Source organism: Pogona vitticeps, chromosome 4, assembly GCF_051106095.1.
Source record: "Pogona vitticeps strain Pit_001003342236 chromosome 4, PviZW2.1, whole genome shotgun sequence".
Lineage (NCBI taxonomy): Eukaryota > Metazoa > Chordata > Lepidosauria > Squamata > Agamidae > Pogona > Pogona vitticeps.
The window spans coordinates 221285605-221304018 of NC_135786.1; the positions used below are offsets into that span (position 1 = coordinate 221285605).

General features: G+C 39.1%; 1 protein-coding gene across 6 annotated transcripts in view; it reads right to left on the reverse strand.

The window, feature by feature from the left end:
- Nucleotides 1-18414, reverse strand: part of CSMD3 (CUB and Sushi multiple domains 3) — a 700243-nt gene that overhangs the window by 164803 nt on the left and 517026 nt on the right. For all 6 annotated transcript variants that reach the window (XR_013544184.1, XM_072999268.2, XM_072999267.2 and 3 more), the window contains one exon: nt 11081-11197. Coding sequence is in view for 5 of the 6 variants with exons in the window: in XM_072999268.2 (XP_072855369.2) it covers nt 11081-11197 (117 nt within the window). In the remaining variant the exon portion in view is untranslated. The remainder of the gene's footprint in view (nt 1-11080; nt 11198-18414) is intronic.

Genomic DNA, 18414 nt, shown 5'->3' on the forward strand with positions numbered 1-18414 from the left:
TCAACCTTGAGCTGACTACCTGAATTTGTCAGGATCAAACTCAGGACATGACCAGAGGAATTACTGCATTTTAACCACTGTGCCACGTGGCTGTTTGGTATGTGTGTGGTGGAGAGGTACTGTTAATAGTGGGACTTGATGGGGAGATAAGTTCTTTTCTTTTCTGCATTTTGCATTGTGTTTTTAATCCTTTTTTCTCTTGAAGTTCTTTCCTTTCCTCTACTTCCCTCTTTTCATTCATTATTCCTTCATTATCTACATTTATTGTTTACTGTGCGATCCTATGCAAACAGAGAAGTTCGATTGAATTCAGTGGGACTGAACTCCCTGGTTGTGTGTAACCTACAGCTTTTAGCCCTGCCCCCCTCCTCCTCTCTGAGCACCCCTTTCCCTTCAGATCTGGCAATCACACCAGGTAAAAGTGATGGCAATCTTCTACGTGCTTCTTTTTTTATGCTTCTCATATTCTTAAATACAAATTGCACCATGTGACTCAGCAAAAAAAAAGGAAATGAAAATCAAGCTACTGCCATTTAAGTTTTTACAAGCGAGAAGCTGCAGTGTTAAACAATTAACGATCATCATGCCCTTCTGCAGGATCAGTGGGAGAGTGTCAGAGATGATGAGTCTCCCATGTTTACAAAAGATTCTGCCTGTGGCATGCTGTGTGCTTTTGTGAGTCATTTATCTTCTGGCTCATACTCGTCACTGTATGAAATATTGAAGCCGTGATTCTGCATGACAGAATAATGAAACATTGAAAAAAGTCTATACTGCAGTGACTTTTTTCCAGAGAAAGCTAGCAATGAAAAGCTGAAACACTCAACATGAAATTGCTTTTACTTCTACTCCATAAAAAGTTTATCAGCATAATAATTTGATTAAAAGATCTCTTTGTTCCTATGCATTCACTAAACTGTTTGCTCCTGCTTCTCTGCTTCTGGCTTGTCTTTATACAACATGACTGAATCACTCGCATCAGGATTAAACCCGGAACAGTAATTTATGACACTAACCTATTTATTCTGTTCTGTAAGCATCAGTGGGAGTTTTGTGTGGGATCATATACGAATTGCCACTACAGCATACTATGTATAGCACAACTCCAAACTTCTTGATCACAAGTCTGCCACTGATACTATTCCTAGAGAAAGGCTTTGGATAAAAACTGGAGGATTTGTAAATGAATGAACAACCTTTTACTGTATTCAGGTTCTCTATGCAAATAGCTCATTTTGAATCAAGTTTAAACATGGTGGAGAACTTTCTGTCTCTGTCGGAACAACAAGAGGTGTCTGCCCAGGTTGTATCCTTGCCCTAGTGGTTTCTGATTTGTACATAAATTATGTAGTTTTGTATCTGTGGGGCACACAGCACTTTCCCCCTACAACTGATGATAGAACTGATAGATACCTCAGTGGCTTCGACAGCTGACTGTGGAGCTAAAGGTTGGGAGTTCGATTGCGCACTGTGCCTCCTTGACAGGAGCTGGATTCAATGATCCAAAGCAACCCTTTCAGTTCTGCAATTCTAAGATGATGATGATGATGATGATGATGATTAAAAACAAATCCTTCTCTATGATGGTGGTACAGAATGGTTATTTTTAATGCAGGTTGGTTTATTCTTGGAACTGTAGAGCTGAAAGGGACCCTATGGATCGCCGAGTCCAGTGGGGATTGATCCACAGCCAGATGCTTGAAACATGATCTATCCAGCAGTTTGTGCCACCTACTTTTATCTTTTGGAAATTATTGTAAGAATGAGGGTTTACAACCCAATTATCAGAATATCAAAGTAACTGTTTTTTTTGGAGGAGATCCCACAAACACTGTTGGAGGTTGGAGAGTTATTGAATAGGTATGGCTGTTTAAGTACTTGGGGATGTTGTTTTCAGAAACAGAAAGTGTGATGTAGCATACTGAGTTTATCAAGGAGAAAGTAGGAAGATCATTAGGTTCTGAGATTCTACTGATTGTTTGATTGTCCTAGGTTTGGAGCTTAATAATAAGAAAATTGTCCCACAGGTCTTATAAGGGGCATAAGTATGAATCATTGGGAACAGAAACTCTACAGAGGTAATACAAAACAGATTTCTGTATGTACTGTTATTGCTCCTCTCTTTAGCCCCCTGGGATTTATATGGAGCAGAACAGTCTAGTAAAAATTCAAACAGTGGGTTATAAAGTGACATTCATGTTCTGGTTAAAGATAATATTTAAGTGAGCCTCACTGACTCCTTAGGAGCACTTATAAGGAAATCAGCCCTGGAAGGGATTTATCTCTTATTCTAAAGCTGGTTTCTTTGGGATTTTACATAAAGGATTCAAGGATCGAAGATTTAAAGAAATTCCATCCGAGTCAAAGATTATGTGATACATCTAGACAGACAGATAGAGCAATGACATCAACTTCTAAAATAGCTCCACTCTACAGAAATTCCACCTATATGCCTAGGGTGCTATCTTCTTATCTGAAGCAATTGCAGAAATGGGAGGAGAAGGTGGCCTTTACTAGAGCTTCACTAAACTTGATGCCTTCCATTATACTGGATGGAAAATTTAGATATGGGTATTATTTTGTACGCAACAGTCCTTTCTGGTTAAGACAGATCTGGTACATACTATTATCTATTGCCCTCTCTGTAGCCTAAGTAGAGAAAAACATCTGGCCTACCTCTTGGACAGATATGAGAGAGGAAACGAAAGATCATTATTTTATTATAGCATGCACAATACAGAATGCTGCACAATAAAGAATGGTCACCATGAAAGCTGATGTTTTTTTTAATCCACAACAATTTATATTGTAAGAAACTTTCTAAAATATAATGCCGTTTCCTGTCAGAAGGTTGCTGATTTTTTAATGTGATAGCTTGTGTAAATTTTAATAGGACAAGTCACTCTGTAAAGTCATACATAAAGTCTGTGTTTTATGTTTAAGACTATAGACAAATGAAATTGTTACTTACTTACAACTATGTACAGCAGTTACTTACATTATTTCATTCTTACTGCAGTGAATCTCCCCATTACACCTTAAAAGGGAGATGAGCAAGCGGTGGTGGTTGAGGAAATTTGGTTGGTTCATTGGTTGGTTTACAATCACATCTTTCTTCCAGCATAAGGACTCACATTTATCCTACATGTCTGGATAAAGTCTAGCTCAGCTAATGATTTCCATAAATTGAAAGGGGGGCAGGGGAAAATATGGTGGGGGACAGCAGCTATGGTATTATGGAAGAGGGAAGGCCAAGAGGGTATTGGTTACCCAAAAGCTGTCTCCAAATTTCGATGACACGGACAGCCTTGGCATCAGGCCCCTAGGTTGAAAGTGCTGTTGCTAAATACCAGACTGGTAAATGGAAAAACGACAGCCATCCAAGACTTGATCCTGCATAAACATTCTGTTCTGGCTTTCATTACAGAGAGAGACTGGGATGTTACTCTTACTCAACTTTGTCCACTAGGGGTTTCTGTGTAAAATCAGGAAAGTTTTGTGGGACAGAGAGGTGGAGCTGCAGTGGTCTATCATGATTCCATTCCCCTCACCAAGTGTCAAATCTCCCAGGGTTCTGCGTTTGAATGTCTGTATCTGAGAGCTTGGAACAGAATAAGGATGATCCTCGTGGCGCAGTGGTTAAAACGCTGTACTGCAGCTAAAACTGTGCTCACGACCTGGGGTTCAAATCCCAGGTAGCCGGCTCAAGGTTGACTCAGCCTTCCATTCTTCCGAGGTCAGTAAAATGAGTACCCAGCTTGCTGGGGGGGGGCAATGTGTAGCCTGTATAATTAAAATTGTAAACCGCCCGGAGAGTGCTTGTAGCGCTATGGGGCGGTATATAAGTCCAATAAATAAATAAATAAATAAATAAAACTTCTCACTTTCTAACTAGCAAAGTTTTCAGTGTGTGAACTGATGCTTGGCAACCATATCTAGAATTAAGGACTAGATTAATTTTCCAGACATCCAGATTGCAACTAGTAAATTTAGGAGATTCTAGTTTTGCCAGTAAACACATATCATCTACCTCTTCTTGACAGATCTTTACTTTTCTCATTTGGAACACTTTTCAGTTGCTATATTTCTAATATATATTGCCAAATATTACACTTAATTTAAGAAGGTCTTGCTTCAGTCTGGTAAAATTGAGTTTTGTACAGAACAAAGCTTTTATCAGAAATAATAATCAAGCTTTTTCTATTTGATTATATACTTAGTTTATACATACAGTGGTGCCTCGTAAGATGATTGCCTCGCAGGACGATTAATCCGCAAGAAGATTGGTTTTTGTGATCGCTGTTGCGCTTCGCAAAACAATGTTTTCTATGGATGATTTCTACAATACGACGATTTCCCCCATTGGAACGCATTAAATAGATTTCAATGGATTCCAATGGGAAACGCATTTCGCAAGACGATGTTTTCGCAAGACAGCGTTTTTCGCGGAATGAATTAACATCATCTTGCGAGGCAGCACTCTGTGTGTGTGTGTATGTGTTTGTGTGTGTGCATATACTCACACATATACACATAAATATACACACACGCACAATCACGCACATGTGCTCACGCGCATGCACATGCACACGCACAGACACACACACACGCACACATGCACAAACACACACACACACACACACACATCAGGCAATCTTTGAATTCTCCTTACTGTTTGTCATCCATGAAAACCAAGCTGAAACATCTAATAACAATGAATTCCTGAGGCAATTTAGTACATTAGCAATGTCCAGAACTATCAATTATAATAAACTTCTGTAAAGAATCATAAGCTCCTAAAATAGGATTTGCTGCATTAGGAATACACAGAAACAAAAATTATTGAAGTAAATGTAAATTATCTCCCAGACTTTGGCCAAATGCAACTATTCAATTTACAGTAATTTTCTAGGCAATGAAGCAGACAGCGCTTGAAATTACAGCTATTTCAATTTGTTTAAAAATCCATTGCATGCTCGCTGTTCACAAATCTACCACATGCCTTCTTTATCATAAAATTGGATGGATCTTTCTGTTCACCAGCAGATGATTTCTCAATTTCACTGAACTGCCCACCCAGCTGATGTCTCCTCTGTGTTGCAAAGTACAGGTAGAGGACACAGTATTAGCCATGATACTTATTTACATTCAAATATATATATGAAGGTATACAATATCATAAATCATGCTCTTGAAAATAGTAATTTTTGTACAAATTGTGCCATAATATCAGAAGAATATAAACTTACACTTCCTGCTACTTAGATGGCACTTTGAAATATAATTCAGTTATTCAAAAAACCTCATGTTTATGAATGTGGGATATTGTGCTTCTGTATCCAAAGTTCAAAACTCCAGGAAACAACTTGATATTGCCGCATAATTTTGTGCCCATGTTGCCAGCAGGAACAAGGATACCAAACTTTACATAGTAATAGGAAGCCTGAACATTGTTGACAACATTGTCAACAGTCAGGATGGTCTACATCAGCGGTCCCTTACCTTTTTAACTCCATGGACCGGTTAGGAAAGCGGGGCACCCTCCCATGCTCATGCACAAAGGAGCGGATGTGCACATGCATGAAGGAGTGGGTGTGCACTTGCGCAGGCATGCACACACTCTTGCACAGGCATAAAGGGCAGGGGGATGCTCGGGGGCCACTCGCACACACTCACGAAGGGGTGGGGGGACTTGCATGCATGGATGTGCAAAGGTGCTGTGCGAGGGGCAGAAGTGTGTGCGGGGTGGTGGGAGATCTGTCTCCGCAGCCAGGTCCAGCCTAAGCCATGGACCATCACAGGGCTGCGGACAAGGGGTTGGGGACCCCTGGTCTACATGATACCCTCTTGTGCTCACTACCACATATTTTTCCCTACTTGGAATCTCTAAACATTTATTTAAAAGATCCTCCTTGTTTTCACCCAAACACAAAGCAATTGTCAGGGCTGTTTCCCAACAAGTTCTCTAGGTATAGATCGCTTTGGAAAATATGGATGATCATCAAGTGCTATGACGAAACCTTTGCTTGTGTAGCCCTTATATATGTGAGGAAGTAGCTTTTCACCCGCAGAAACTAACACTGAAAGAAAGCTGCTACTCTTTTAAGTGTTACAATGTTTTATTGTTTGCTTCACCTTTCCCCTTTAATTTTATCAACTCTACAAGCTACGTAATTGGTTTAGCTCACCAGGTAGGGATTCCTAAGGGAAGGGCCTTGTGTGAAGCAGCAGTTAGTCTTGGTAAACTTTTAAAGAATGTTTATTGTATAAAACATGTAGAAGAACAAACTAAGCAGCATGCTTTGTTACAATTTCATTATATTTTTTATCAGTCATAGTAACAGATGGGTTATCAGGCCAACAGGGCACATCTTTTTCTATCTGGCAGTTAAACCCCTTAACACCCACTAGCTAAAACCCAACAGAAGCTGACTGGTTACACGGCTCCACCATGCAATCAACACATTCCAATCATTGCCATGCATAGACATACACATACATACATGGACTGCACAACTATATATCCCAACAATACTGAATTTGTCCATTTTGAAATTTCAGTTCTAAAATACCAATACTTGTTTTCTCTTTGTTGCCACAGTACAAAGCATGAATTCCCACTTCATACATCATGCATAATTAATACACATCTTGTTTTATAAGAAATGTGCACAAACAAAATGCTCTGTTACGATCAAGTATTTATCTTGGCCAGATTCTGTGATTCCAGTATGTTCAAACTGTAGGTTACGTTCTCACTGAAGTTAAGTCATTGCTCAATTACCACTATCATTTGAAGGTCGGGGTAATTGGTCACAGTCCTCTTTGGACTAAACACTTACATGATGACAATATCATAACCATATTAACTTTTCTGGAGCTGCCACAAAGAATAATCTAAGGCCTCCTTAGCAAATATAACTTGGCTGTTCCTACTGTAACAAGGTATCTTCACTTTCATATTGCTTATGCAAGTGGGAGATCCTGCATTACTAAATCACAGTGAGTTTATGCTCTGCTGGCACCCAACAGGATTCCAGCCAATTATGTTGGACTTATTTGTAGATCAAGTTTCATTTCAGTCAGTGTTGAATTGTGAATTAGTACAAATGTATGCTTTCATGAATTCTTGGCAGAGATTGTAGATAATACTTGAATTCTGGGAGGAGGTCCATAGGAAAATATATTGCAAACCAGAAGAAAATGATCATGGGAAATTGGAAGAATAAGGCAATATTCCTCCTGTACTAGAGAAGTTCCATGGCTTTGGCATAAAGTCAGGAGTAATAAAGAAATGAAGTGAGACAAGGTTGGAGAGGAAGATGTCAATGAGGTGGAAAGTTAATAGGATCAGCATAACGCAAAGCAGAAGAAAGGGCAAATGAGACATCAGCAGAATAAGCAGACAAGAAGTCGAGACAGGGCAGAAAAGAGAGGAAAAAGAGAAAAGAAAACCCAACCAAAAATTGCTTGAAGTCTACCAGAAGAGAAACAGTTCAGGACTCTACAGGATGCCTTTTATCTCCTGAGGTGATCAGTGTTTTAAAGTGTGTGAGAGGAGAAGAATTCTATGGCTAGATAGCATGTCCCATTTCAGTATTTTGTTTGCAGCTGCTTCTGAAACTCTTCTTCAGTCCAAGAGAACTTTATGAACGTCAAGAGAAAATTTCTCAGCCCATCATTCTGCATCACCAGCCTTCTCTTGGCATAAACAATGTCCCCTCTATATCCTGAGTTGGGTTGCTACACATGCACACATCATTTTTGGGCTTTTCTAGTACTGTACAGAGAGAGGATTAAGTACCCTCATAATCCTTTATTAATTTTAACTGACAGATGACTGGGTGAACGCTTAGAAAACATACTGTTTTTCCATGTACAGTGGTGCCTCACTAGACGATGATAATCCATTCCACTGAAATCGCTGTTTAGCAAAATCATTGTCTAGCGAAAAGCATTTCCCCATTGGAATGCACTGAAACCTGTTTAATACGTTCCAATGGGGAAGAATCGTTGTTGTCTAGTGAAGATCAGCCAAAGGAAAGCCTCTTTGTGAACCGCCGATCAGCTGTTTAAATCACTGTCTCGCAAAGCTTAGGTCCCGAAAACACCTGTTTTACGAGCGCGGAGGAAGCTGTCAAAATCGTTGTCTAGCAAAAATCGCTTTGCGAAGTAGGGACCAGACATTGTCCAGCAAAATTCCCCCATAGGAATCACTGTTTTGCGAATCGCTATAGCGATCACAAAAAGTCAATGTCTAGTGAAAAAACTGTCATGTGGGGTAACTATCTAGCAAGGCACCACTGTATATGTGTTCAAATATGCTAAAAAGCTAGGAAATATACTTCTACTTTTATTGAGTTTTACTTTTTTACAAGACACACTCTGCAAGGCTATAAGCTATTGTAATTTTGGACTGAGATAAGATTTAAGTTCTTGTCTGTAACTTTTTTTATCTAAAAGCTTATAACGGAAATATATTTCTCTTTTTTAAGTATTTGCCTATAATCTTTCAGTCTTCATATATGTATATTTAAACATTTCTGCTTACAGTTTTGCTCACAGCTGTAAGAATCATATTTAGATGTCACATATATTTGACTTCTCAGAAAGATACATATTCTCAATAACTTCTGGATTGTTATATATAGGAGCAATGTGGGTGAATAAAGCTTGTAGAATTAGACAACCTGATATTGCCTGGATTCCTTTTCTTCTGTTTACTTCAAGAGTGAAAACAATGATTTATTGTCATCTTCTAAAAGAGATGGAGCGAGTTTAGAAGCTACATTTCTGGTGCTCCAGGCAAAAACAAGTAAATAACCTATACTTTGATACCCAGATGAACTTTGATATGATTGCCATATTATCTGGTCATATGATTATTTCACTCTTTTGGGGATAAACATTCAACTGTTATGGACCAACACAGACTTAAGCTACTAAGGGGTGTTATTTAGTTTTATAGTGCTCTGAGGCTTTGTTTGAGAGTCATACTTTTGACCTTTACAGATATGACCCAAAAAAATTGCCCCACATTTCTCTATACCTCACCCTGGCATTTATGTTGCTGTTGTCATTCACAAAGAAATGTTTAATTATCCCAGGAAGCTACATTTCAACTACGCACACATCACACAGCTTCCCTTCTTCCTTATACTTCTCTGCCATTTCTGCCACCCTCTTACCTACTCAACTTTCACGAACATTTCAATCCTTTCACTCCCATTGTTCGGCAAGTGATACAGTGCTAAACTGTCAAGATGTCATAAGCATTTTAAGTCATGCTCTATCAGTTCAACACAATAGCTGCGGCACTAAACTAGGAGAAAAATATTTTTAGAAATGCAATTTTAAAATTGCATTGCAGTTATTGTCCTCATCAGTGTGAGCAGAAGGTAGGCAAAAGGACTAGCGTTCACTCCCAGACCATGCCCCATCTCAGTGCATTACCAGCAGTGTTATCTGGACGTGCCCGACAGTAGCTCTACAGGGCCAATATGGAAGATCGCACAAGAGAAAATAATGTCACTAGAATTCCATCACCAAAAAAAGTGGGGGGAAAAAAGCACAAGACCAGCTGGCTAAACAAATATTTTGCACACTCATGCCAAAAAGATCAGATGTACATGTAAATTAGTGCTAATATCATGTAATCAATAGAATAACTATCAAAATGAACTGTAAAAACATGGCACACATATTAGGACAAATAACTATCTAGTCGTTCTTTTATATAACCTGCCGCCATTCAAAAGATAGTTCATGTTCGTCTAAAGGTAAAGGTTCCCCTTGACAATTTTTGTCAAGTTGTGTTCGACTCTAGGGGGCGGTGCTCATCCTCGTTTCCAAGCCATAGAGCTAGCGTTTGTCCGAAGACAATCTTCCGTGGTCACATGGCCAGTGCGACTTAGACACGGAACACTGCTACCTTCCCACCGAGGTGGTCCCTATTAATCTACTCGCATTTTTACATGCTTTCGAACTGCTAGGTTGGCAGGAGCTGGAAGAAGCGATGGGCACTCACTCCGTTGCGTGGATTCGATCTTACGACTGCTGGTCTTCTGACTCTGCAGCACAGGCTTCTGCGGTTTAGCCCGCAGCGCCACCACGTCCCTCAGATGTTCGTCTAAGAGTCAATTAATTCTACTTTCTCTGATTCAATGTGATCCTGTGATTGGCATAAGCCATTGTATCCTAACAAGACAAGACAGTATTACAGTATATTAAGTGTTCATTCAGTCTAGCTCCAAGATGAATCTTCTTCTAACTTTGATATTCTTGGAACATAAAAAGACGGCATCATTTTACATTGTAAGAATATCAATGTTAGGACATCTTGGAGCAAGACTGAATGAACACTTAATATCATGTAATGGTATCTTGTCTAGTCTGCATGGTCAGTGTCATATGCCTTTATTGCTATGGACAGGTCCTTAAATACAGGAGCCAGCAACATAGAAAAGAAAGCAGGTTCCTGGAAGCACTCATACAGGGAGGTTGAATATGTGCAGACAACAGTCTTACCAGGTGACTGGAGTCTACAGGAAACAAATCTTAATGTAGTTAGAGATTAAGTTTTAAATAAAGACCACAGGGCAGTAGAAAAGGTAGTTGCATTTTAGGCCTGGTAAATATTAACTTATCCTTACCCATTGATCTGTCATTTCTGTACAACGCAAACTACAAGTGTCTGCTTTTTGTCTGCATCTTTACCACAACCCAACAATTATTTCTCATGTTAACACAGAATTCCTGCATGACATGTACTTTCAAGTTTAGGAAGTCAAAACACCTGTTATAAGTTATACATGCAGTCTTCAAAAGATTTAAGAAAATATTTGATAAAATAACGACAAAATCCACATTGTTCCTAAATGCAGTTACATTAGGGTATAAAACCACGTAAGAATGACTATCTGGTGTTCAAATTGGAGCCAGCTATGGTAATATTTAGTTACATTGAAATGCATCATACAGGTTTCACATGAAAATAAGTAGAAAGTCCAAAAAAAACCCTTGTGGTGCCATTAATTATAACGTTATTAAAATAATAATAAATAAAGCAGATAGTACTCACCAAATTCCTTGGGAACTGCAATGGAGTAAATACAGTTGTGTCCTATGCTATAGTTTTTGGGGTAGTTTGGGGATAAAACTGTGCCTTCCGAACCAGTAGAACGACTTCCACAAGGTGCTAAGAAATAAAAATGGAATATATTTTAATAATACAACATAAAAAATGAAATGGGCAAGTATATCTTACATACACTGAAAATAAACTGAAAGAAAAATGTACCAGATAACACAATTTTATATTTTTCTTACAACTTTTCCAGTTATTGGGGGAAAATATGGATAAATAAAAGTATATGGCTGTTGTACTGCCACAGGGCAGGCTATACAGTGAGAAATGGCTTTCTTAGCATGACTTTTAATATTGGAAGTTGAACTCATAAGGCTATAGAATCACAGAACAGTGAAGTTGGAAGGAGTCTATAAGGCCATCAAGTCCAACTCCCTTCTCAATGCAGGAATACAAATCAAAGCATATTTGCTACGTGGTTGTCTTTTCTTTTGAATGCCTCCAGGATTGGAGCAATCACCACTAGAGAGGGGGACGAATATAAAAAGGGACCGGCTTTTTCGACGGAAATATTCGTTGATCCATATTCGTCAAATTTTAAATCCCAATGAATATGGATTGACAAACATTTTCCCATTTTTATTCGTCCTTCATAAAAATTAAAAAACAAAACAAAAACCATTCTGCCTACCGGCCACCGATCAGCTGATCAATGGGCTGATAGGCAGCTACCCACCCCCACAGCCTAACCCCACCCCTTCCTCTCCCTACCTTAGCTCCCCACCCCCACCGACACCCCCTTACCGTAATTGCCACTGCTGCTGCTGAGGTCTCCATCTGGCCTCCATAGCCACAGTGTGTAAAAAGGGAGACTGGCTGTCCTTTGCAAAAATGGTGGCTGTGGCTTCATTTAGGGTAGGGAAGGTGTAGCTGCCATCATTGCAAAGGGCAACTTAGATTCCCTTAAGGCAGGCTAAAGAAATCCAGACAGATCTTTGCAAAGATGGCAGTTTAAGCTTCCCTAACCTAAATGAAGCCACAGCCACCATCTTTGCAAAGGCCAGCTAGTCTCCCTTTTTACATGCCATGCCTGAGTCGTCCTCATCTCTGCTCATCACCTCTCAAGGTTACTGGTTCCACTGTCTTACTGCTGTAACAGTTAGGAAGTTTTTCCTGATATTCAACAGAAATCTGGCTTCCTTTAACCTGAGCCCATTGTTGTGTATCCTGCACTCTGGAATGATTGAGAATAGATCATGCCCCTCCTCTGTATGACAGCCTTTCAGATCTTTGAAAAGTATTATCATATCACTCCTCTGTCTTCTTTTCTCAAGGCTAAACATGCCCAATTCCTTATAATTTTAGAACATCAGAGCTAGAAGGGACCCTATAGATTATCAAATCTACTCTCTGTCAAAAAGACACAGTGGGGAATTGAACTCCCATGTTTAAACCACTGAGCTATTCAGCATGTGCGCTTCAGCCATATCATTGTTACGAAATATTTAGAGACCAAATTGTGTTCCACTAATGACTAGTAGCTGCTTTCAAACGTGTAATGATCAAATATGAGAGATAGCATCTTTTCAGTTCTAGTCTCTCCCTTATGGAAAATGTCCTATATGGATCCTATTCTGGCTTCATTACTCTTTGTTTATTGGTTTTATTTTTTATTTTTGGCAGTAAAAACCATTCAGCAGGCATTCATGCTAGATGCAAACTAATGTTGATTCACTGACACTTTGTTCAGTAGAATCTGGATCATTACTATTTAAAGTAATTAGTTACCATTCTGAAGGTAGTTAGTTATTGCCAAACTTAATTTTCCAATGTAACAGTTTTCTTCAAAGGCAGGGATAACTGCCTTTCCCTTAGGGAAAGGGATAAATTCCAGCTGTGACAAACACAGGCTTTTGATTTCCCCCACCCCCAGAGATCTTTTAAGTCTGGAAGATAGGATAAAAGAAATAAAAATGGTAAATAAAAGCAACACCAAAAACATATTCAAAGCAGTAAGGCATAGCAATCTATTAAAAAACCCATCTCAGGTAGCCAGTCACTAAGGGAAAGCGTGCCTGAAGAGAAAGGTCTTTGTCTGCTTGCAGAAGGAGAGCAAAGATGTGGCTAGCCAGGAGCACCCACAAGCCACACACCTGTGTTTTCAGAGGGAATGTAACCCCATCCAGCACAAGCTGAAACCCTATTCCCTGAACTGCCTTTGGATTGACCATCTCTGTCTTGTCTGGATTACGTTTCAGTTTATTCACCCTTATCCAGTCCATTACTAACACTAGACACTGATGTACAATTTATAAAGTTTCCTCAGAATTAGATGGAATCGAGAGGCAGAAATGGATACCATCTGCATGCTGGTGACACTGAACACTAAAACTCCAGACAACCTCTCCTAATGGCTTCATGGGATCAAATATCATGGTCAATGATACAAAAAACTATGAAAACTTCCAGTTAAAATAACAAGTTCACATTTCCCATCTACTACCCGCTGTAGATTGTTGTACAGCTAGCACTGAAGTCAGACTTAAATGGATGTAGTAAATCAATCTCAACCAGAAACTTCTGAAAGTGAAGTATCCTAGCTGTGGCTTACTACACTAAAGGAAATCACAAGAAGAGTAGACCCATTTGAAACATTAAAATCTACAGAGGTGTTGACTCAAGAAATCCTCACTAATTCAATGGGTCTAATCTAATTCAATTTATTTTAGGAAGCAACTGGATTATAGCCACTAAATGAAAAGTTCTGGTTTAGTTGAGAATGCAAAATGAGAATGTGACTGAAGACAGATATTATTGCTATGTATGGGTTAATTCTCAAATGAGAATTTTATTTGCAAATGATGTTTTATTTCCTGAGCAGATCCTGTGTGTCAAATTACATATGGAATCTGCAATAACGCTGAGCTTTATTAAAGATTTAGTTACATTATCTGGAGACTCTGTCTCATCGTAAGTATCAATTTCAAGTAAAATTGAGCTCAGAACTATTTTAGCATAATGGCTATTCTATATAATCTTATGTTAAATCAAACTATGACAAGAAAATTCTACCAGTCTTAATAATCTCACAACCCAAATTGTATAACATTTTCTGATGACCTAAAGATGTCGCTCAAATAATGTGCTACTGCAACACATGCCTGGTCACCTAGCAACACTGTGAACATAGTTTTCAAGATGCCATTGAAGGAACTGTATACCCTCAATGGTATGTATTCAAGGGCCCCATGGTCCAAATACGAAATTGGCATTCATCTCAACCAGAAACTTCTGGAAATGAAATACCACTCCATAGACTAGCATAATGATCAATCATGACATTTGAGAGATGGCTGGAAATAATTCAATGTGGTGGCCAACTGTGGTCCTTCTGATATTTGTTTCAAACATATCAATTTCAGATAGGTGTTTGTTGGATTGATTCCAGTGCAGGGTTAAGACAGATTTTTTTGGGGGGGGGGAAGAGAAATAATGCTAGCACATTTCAGGTTATTTGAGATCAACACTCTTAATTACAGTAATTAATTTCAGCATTTGGGGATTTTTTTTAAAGATGCATAAAAATCCAAGCAATGGTGTCATCGAAAGGGAACATGGTCACATGGAGGACCACAGGGGGCTGAAGCTGGACTCTGAATGGCTGGATTTTGCCTCAGGCCAGTAGTTCTAAACCCTGTCATAGTCTGGTTTTGACTTCATTTTTTGTTTTAGGTTTTCTCCCTGAGACCATAGTGAGACCATAGCCTTGGGAAGAATAAGAATACTCCAAATATATATCCTTTATGAAGCTTGTGTGGAGCACCTTTTATTTACATTTTGCATGCCTTTTTGATAAAGTGTATAATAAATTGTCTGTCACTCCTTTGAGATATATATATATCTCAATATCTCTTTATATATATCTTTATATACATACATACATACATACATACATACATACATACATACATACATACACACACACACACACACACACACACACACACACACACACACACACACAGACAGACAGACAGACAGACAGACAGACAGACAGATAGATAGATAGATAGACAGATAGATAGATACAGTGGTGCCTCGCTTAGCTATCACTCCGTTTTATGGCAAAGTCGCTTTGTGACGTTGTTTTTGCGATTGCAAAAGCGATCGCTTTGCGATGGCCCCTATGGGGAAAATTCGCTTTGCGATGATTGCGCGGAAGCGATCGTCGCAAAGTCCCCATTTTCGGCCAGCTGATCGGTGGTTCCAAAATGGCCGCCGGAAAAACAAAATGGCGACCGCTGTTTTGCCTCGCTTTAGAGGCACCAAAAATGGCCGCCCCTATGGAGGGTCTTCGCATAAGGTCAGCTTTTAAGTCCATAGGAGCGCATTAAACACATTTTAACGCGTTTCTATGGCCTTTTTAAAATTGCTTAGCGACGAAATCCCTTAGAGACTTTTTCCTGGAACGGATTAACGTCACTAAGCGAGGCACCACTGTATGTGTGTGTGTGTGTGTGTGTGTGTGTGTGTGTGTGTGTGTGTGTGTGTGTGTGTGTGTATAGAGAGAGAGAGAGAGCATAAGTAATTCTTCTTAAGCCCACTCAAAAAAATCAAAAAAACAAAAAACCCTAGAATAAGTTTCCAAAAGAAACGTACAAAGTTTTTCTTCTTCCTCTTAGATTTAAATATGATTACAATTACAATCAGAATTTTTTCTCACCATGAAATGGAATTTTCCACTATACTGAGAAATGAGGTGCTAACTTGTAAACAACAGATAGTAGTTACATGAAAAGTAAATCTTATGTAATACTACGGGAAGGAAGCACATTTGCTGAAGTTGACAAAAATCATTACCTGCTATCTTTTGTCATATGTAAAGTTTAATCTGCACACCTTAATTACATTCTGCTTTTAACAGCTCTCATCAAATGCCAAATGGTTTAGTGTATTAGACTGGTTAATCTCTGCATTCACTCATATTAGATTGTGGACTTGGTTCACATCCCACATTTATTAGAGTGGCTTCAAGGACATTTGAAGTAAGGATATTAGCCAGAAGCAACTAATACCTAACACAGGGATGCACTGAAAAAAAGTGTTAAAGTATATAGAGTTCCTTCCATCTTTCATTAGCTTAATTTTTTAAAAAGACAGCATTCACAATGTAAAATGAAATTTTGAGAGGATATAAAAATAATAGGCGCAATGTTTCAGTTATTTAATAGAGGGCTGGTTAGGTACATTTGCATAAAAATATGCGAATGAAGAACACTGGCTAGGGTCATGAAAACAGGTCCGTATCATGACGACTGTCCCAGAGTTCCACCAGAACTCTTATTCTCGTTCATACTGGATACCATGAGTCTTTTCCATCCATGTAAATGTATGCATACAGTTTAGTTCATTTTTTAAAAGGTATGCAAGTCTGTATACTTTTTTCCTAAGTTTGAACACCTTTTCTATTCTTGTGCACCTTTTTCAAGGTGCACTTTTCATTTGTAATTGTGCAGTTTTTCAACATACTGTATGGCTTCCTCCCCTCCCCCCCAACATACATAGCAAGTGGTTTTTGTGGGTTTTTCGGGCTCTTTTGCCGGTTTCAGGCTCTTTCCTAACGTTTCACCAGTCTCTATGGCTAGCATCTTCACTGAAGATGCCGGCCACAGACACTGGCGAAACATTAGGAAGAACAACCTTCAGAACACGGCCAAAGAGCTTGAAAGACCCACAACAACCATCAGATCCCGGCCATGAAAGCCTTCGTGAAAACATACGCAGCAAGCTTTGCAAGAGACATTCCACTCAATTAAAAGTCTTACAATGTTCAAAACTAATATTTCCAATAAGAATGTATACCAATCAGACTTATTTTACATCCCTAATTTGCCCAGACCTACATGCCACCATCCTTTTTAAAATCACCACTGATCCAAAAAGTAAGATTTATTTTTAAATTCTTCTTATACATTGCATATTCTTACCTGCTGACTTATTTAGGCCCTTCTACTATGTGAAAAACACATTCTTAATGCAGAATACTATAGTTATGAGAGGCTGTGCTGAGTTTACAATAGAACGGACCTGTAAGAAGTTGAGTTGCTTGTGGAAATCCACGAAAAAAAGGTTTTATGGTGACATTGGTTTAGATCATGGTATTCCACCAGGATCATTAGCTTAAAATAGAAATATAAACAATAGTGACTAAAACTGGGATAAAAATATTAGGAAATGGTCAACTTCACCTATCTCCTGCATTTCATTTTTTTAACTTGAATTTTGTCCATATATCTCATCCATGAAATATATGGACAAAATTCCAGTTCACTAGAATGTTGTGATTTTGATCATGCAGAGAGTCCTACTTCTGTGCAGAATCAGTTTGCACAAATTATAAAGAAACTGACAAAAATAAATAGTGCTTCTAGCTTTACTCTTGCCTGGAGGCAAGGAGTTGCAAGGCTCATCTAGATGTCTCATCTAGTCATTTTGTTGTTAAGTCGTTAAGTCGTGTCCGACTCTTTGTGACCCCATGGACCAGAACATGGCAGGCCCTCCTGTCTTCCACTGCCTCTTGGAGTTTGGGCAAAGTCACGTGGGTAGCACAAGCTTAAACTGACAAGTACAAATGATTTAGTGAGCATTTCTTATCTCCCTGAGGAGAACTTTCTCCAAAATTCTCCATTCTTTGTGCAAACGTTTGAACAGAAAAAAAACAGAGAAACAAAAAAATGGTGACTTTTGCAGGGTGGTGAAGAATTGATAAAATGGTGGGTAGGGATTTGAAACAGCACTACTAGAAAAGCACAGATTGAAACCCTCCAACTGCTGCACAGCTCAGTGGTGTAGGTCTTTGGCTGCAGAGCCAGAGGGCTGGACTCAATGATCTGTTGGGTCCCTTCCAGTTCTGCAGTTCCAAGATGATGATGATGATGATGATGATGATGATTACATGTACTCAATTAGTAGCAATATGTATTGCAAGAAAAAAGAAATATATTGAAAAAGCGCATTCCACAATGAGCCTCGTGGCGCAGTGGTTAAAACGCTGTATTGCAGCTAAAACTGTGCTCACGACCTGGGATTCAAATCCCAGGTAGCCGGCTCAAGGTTGACTCAGCCTTCCATCCTTCCGAGGTCGGTAAAATGAGTACCCAGCTTGCTGGGGGGGGGGGCAATGTGTAGCCTGTATAATTAAATTGTAAACCGCCCGGAGAGTGCTTGTAGCGCTATGGGACGGTATATAAGTCCAATAAATAATAATAATAATAACTTTATTCTCTAGAAGCTATAGCAGTCCCATTTCCATACAGCTTTTCCATGTA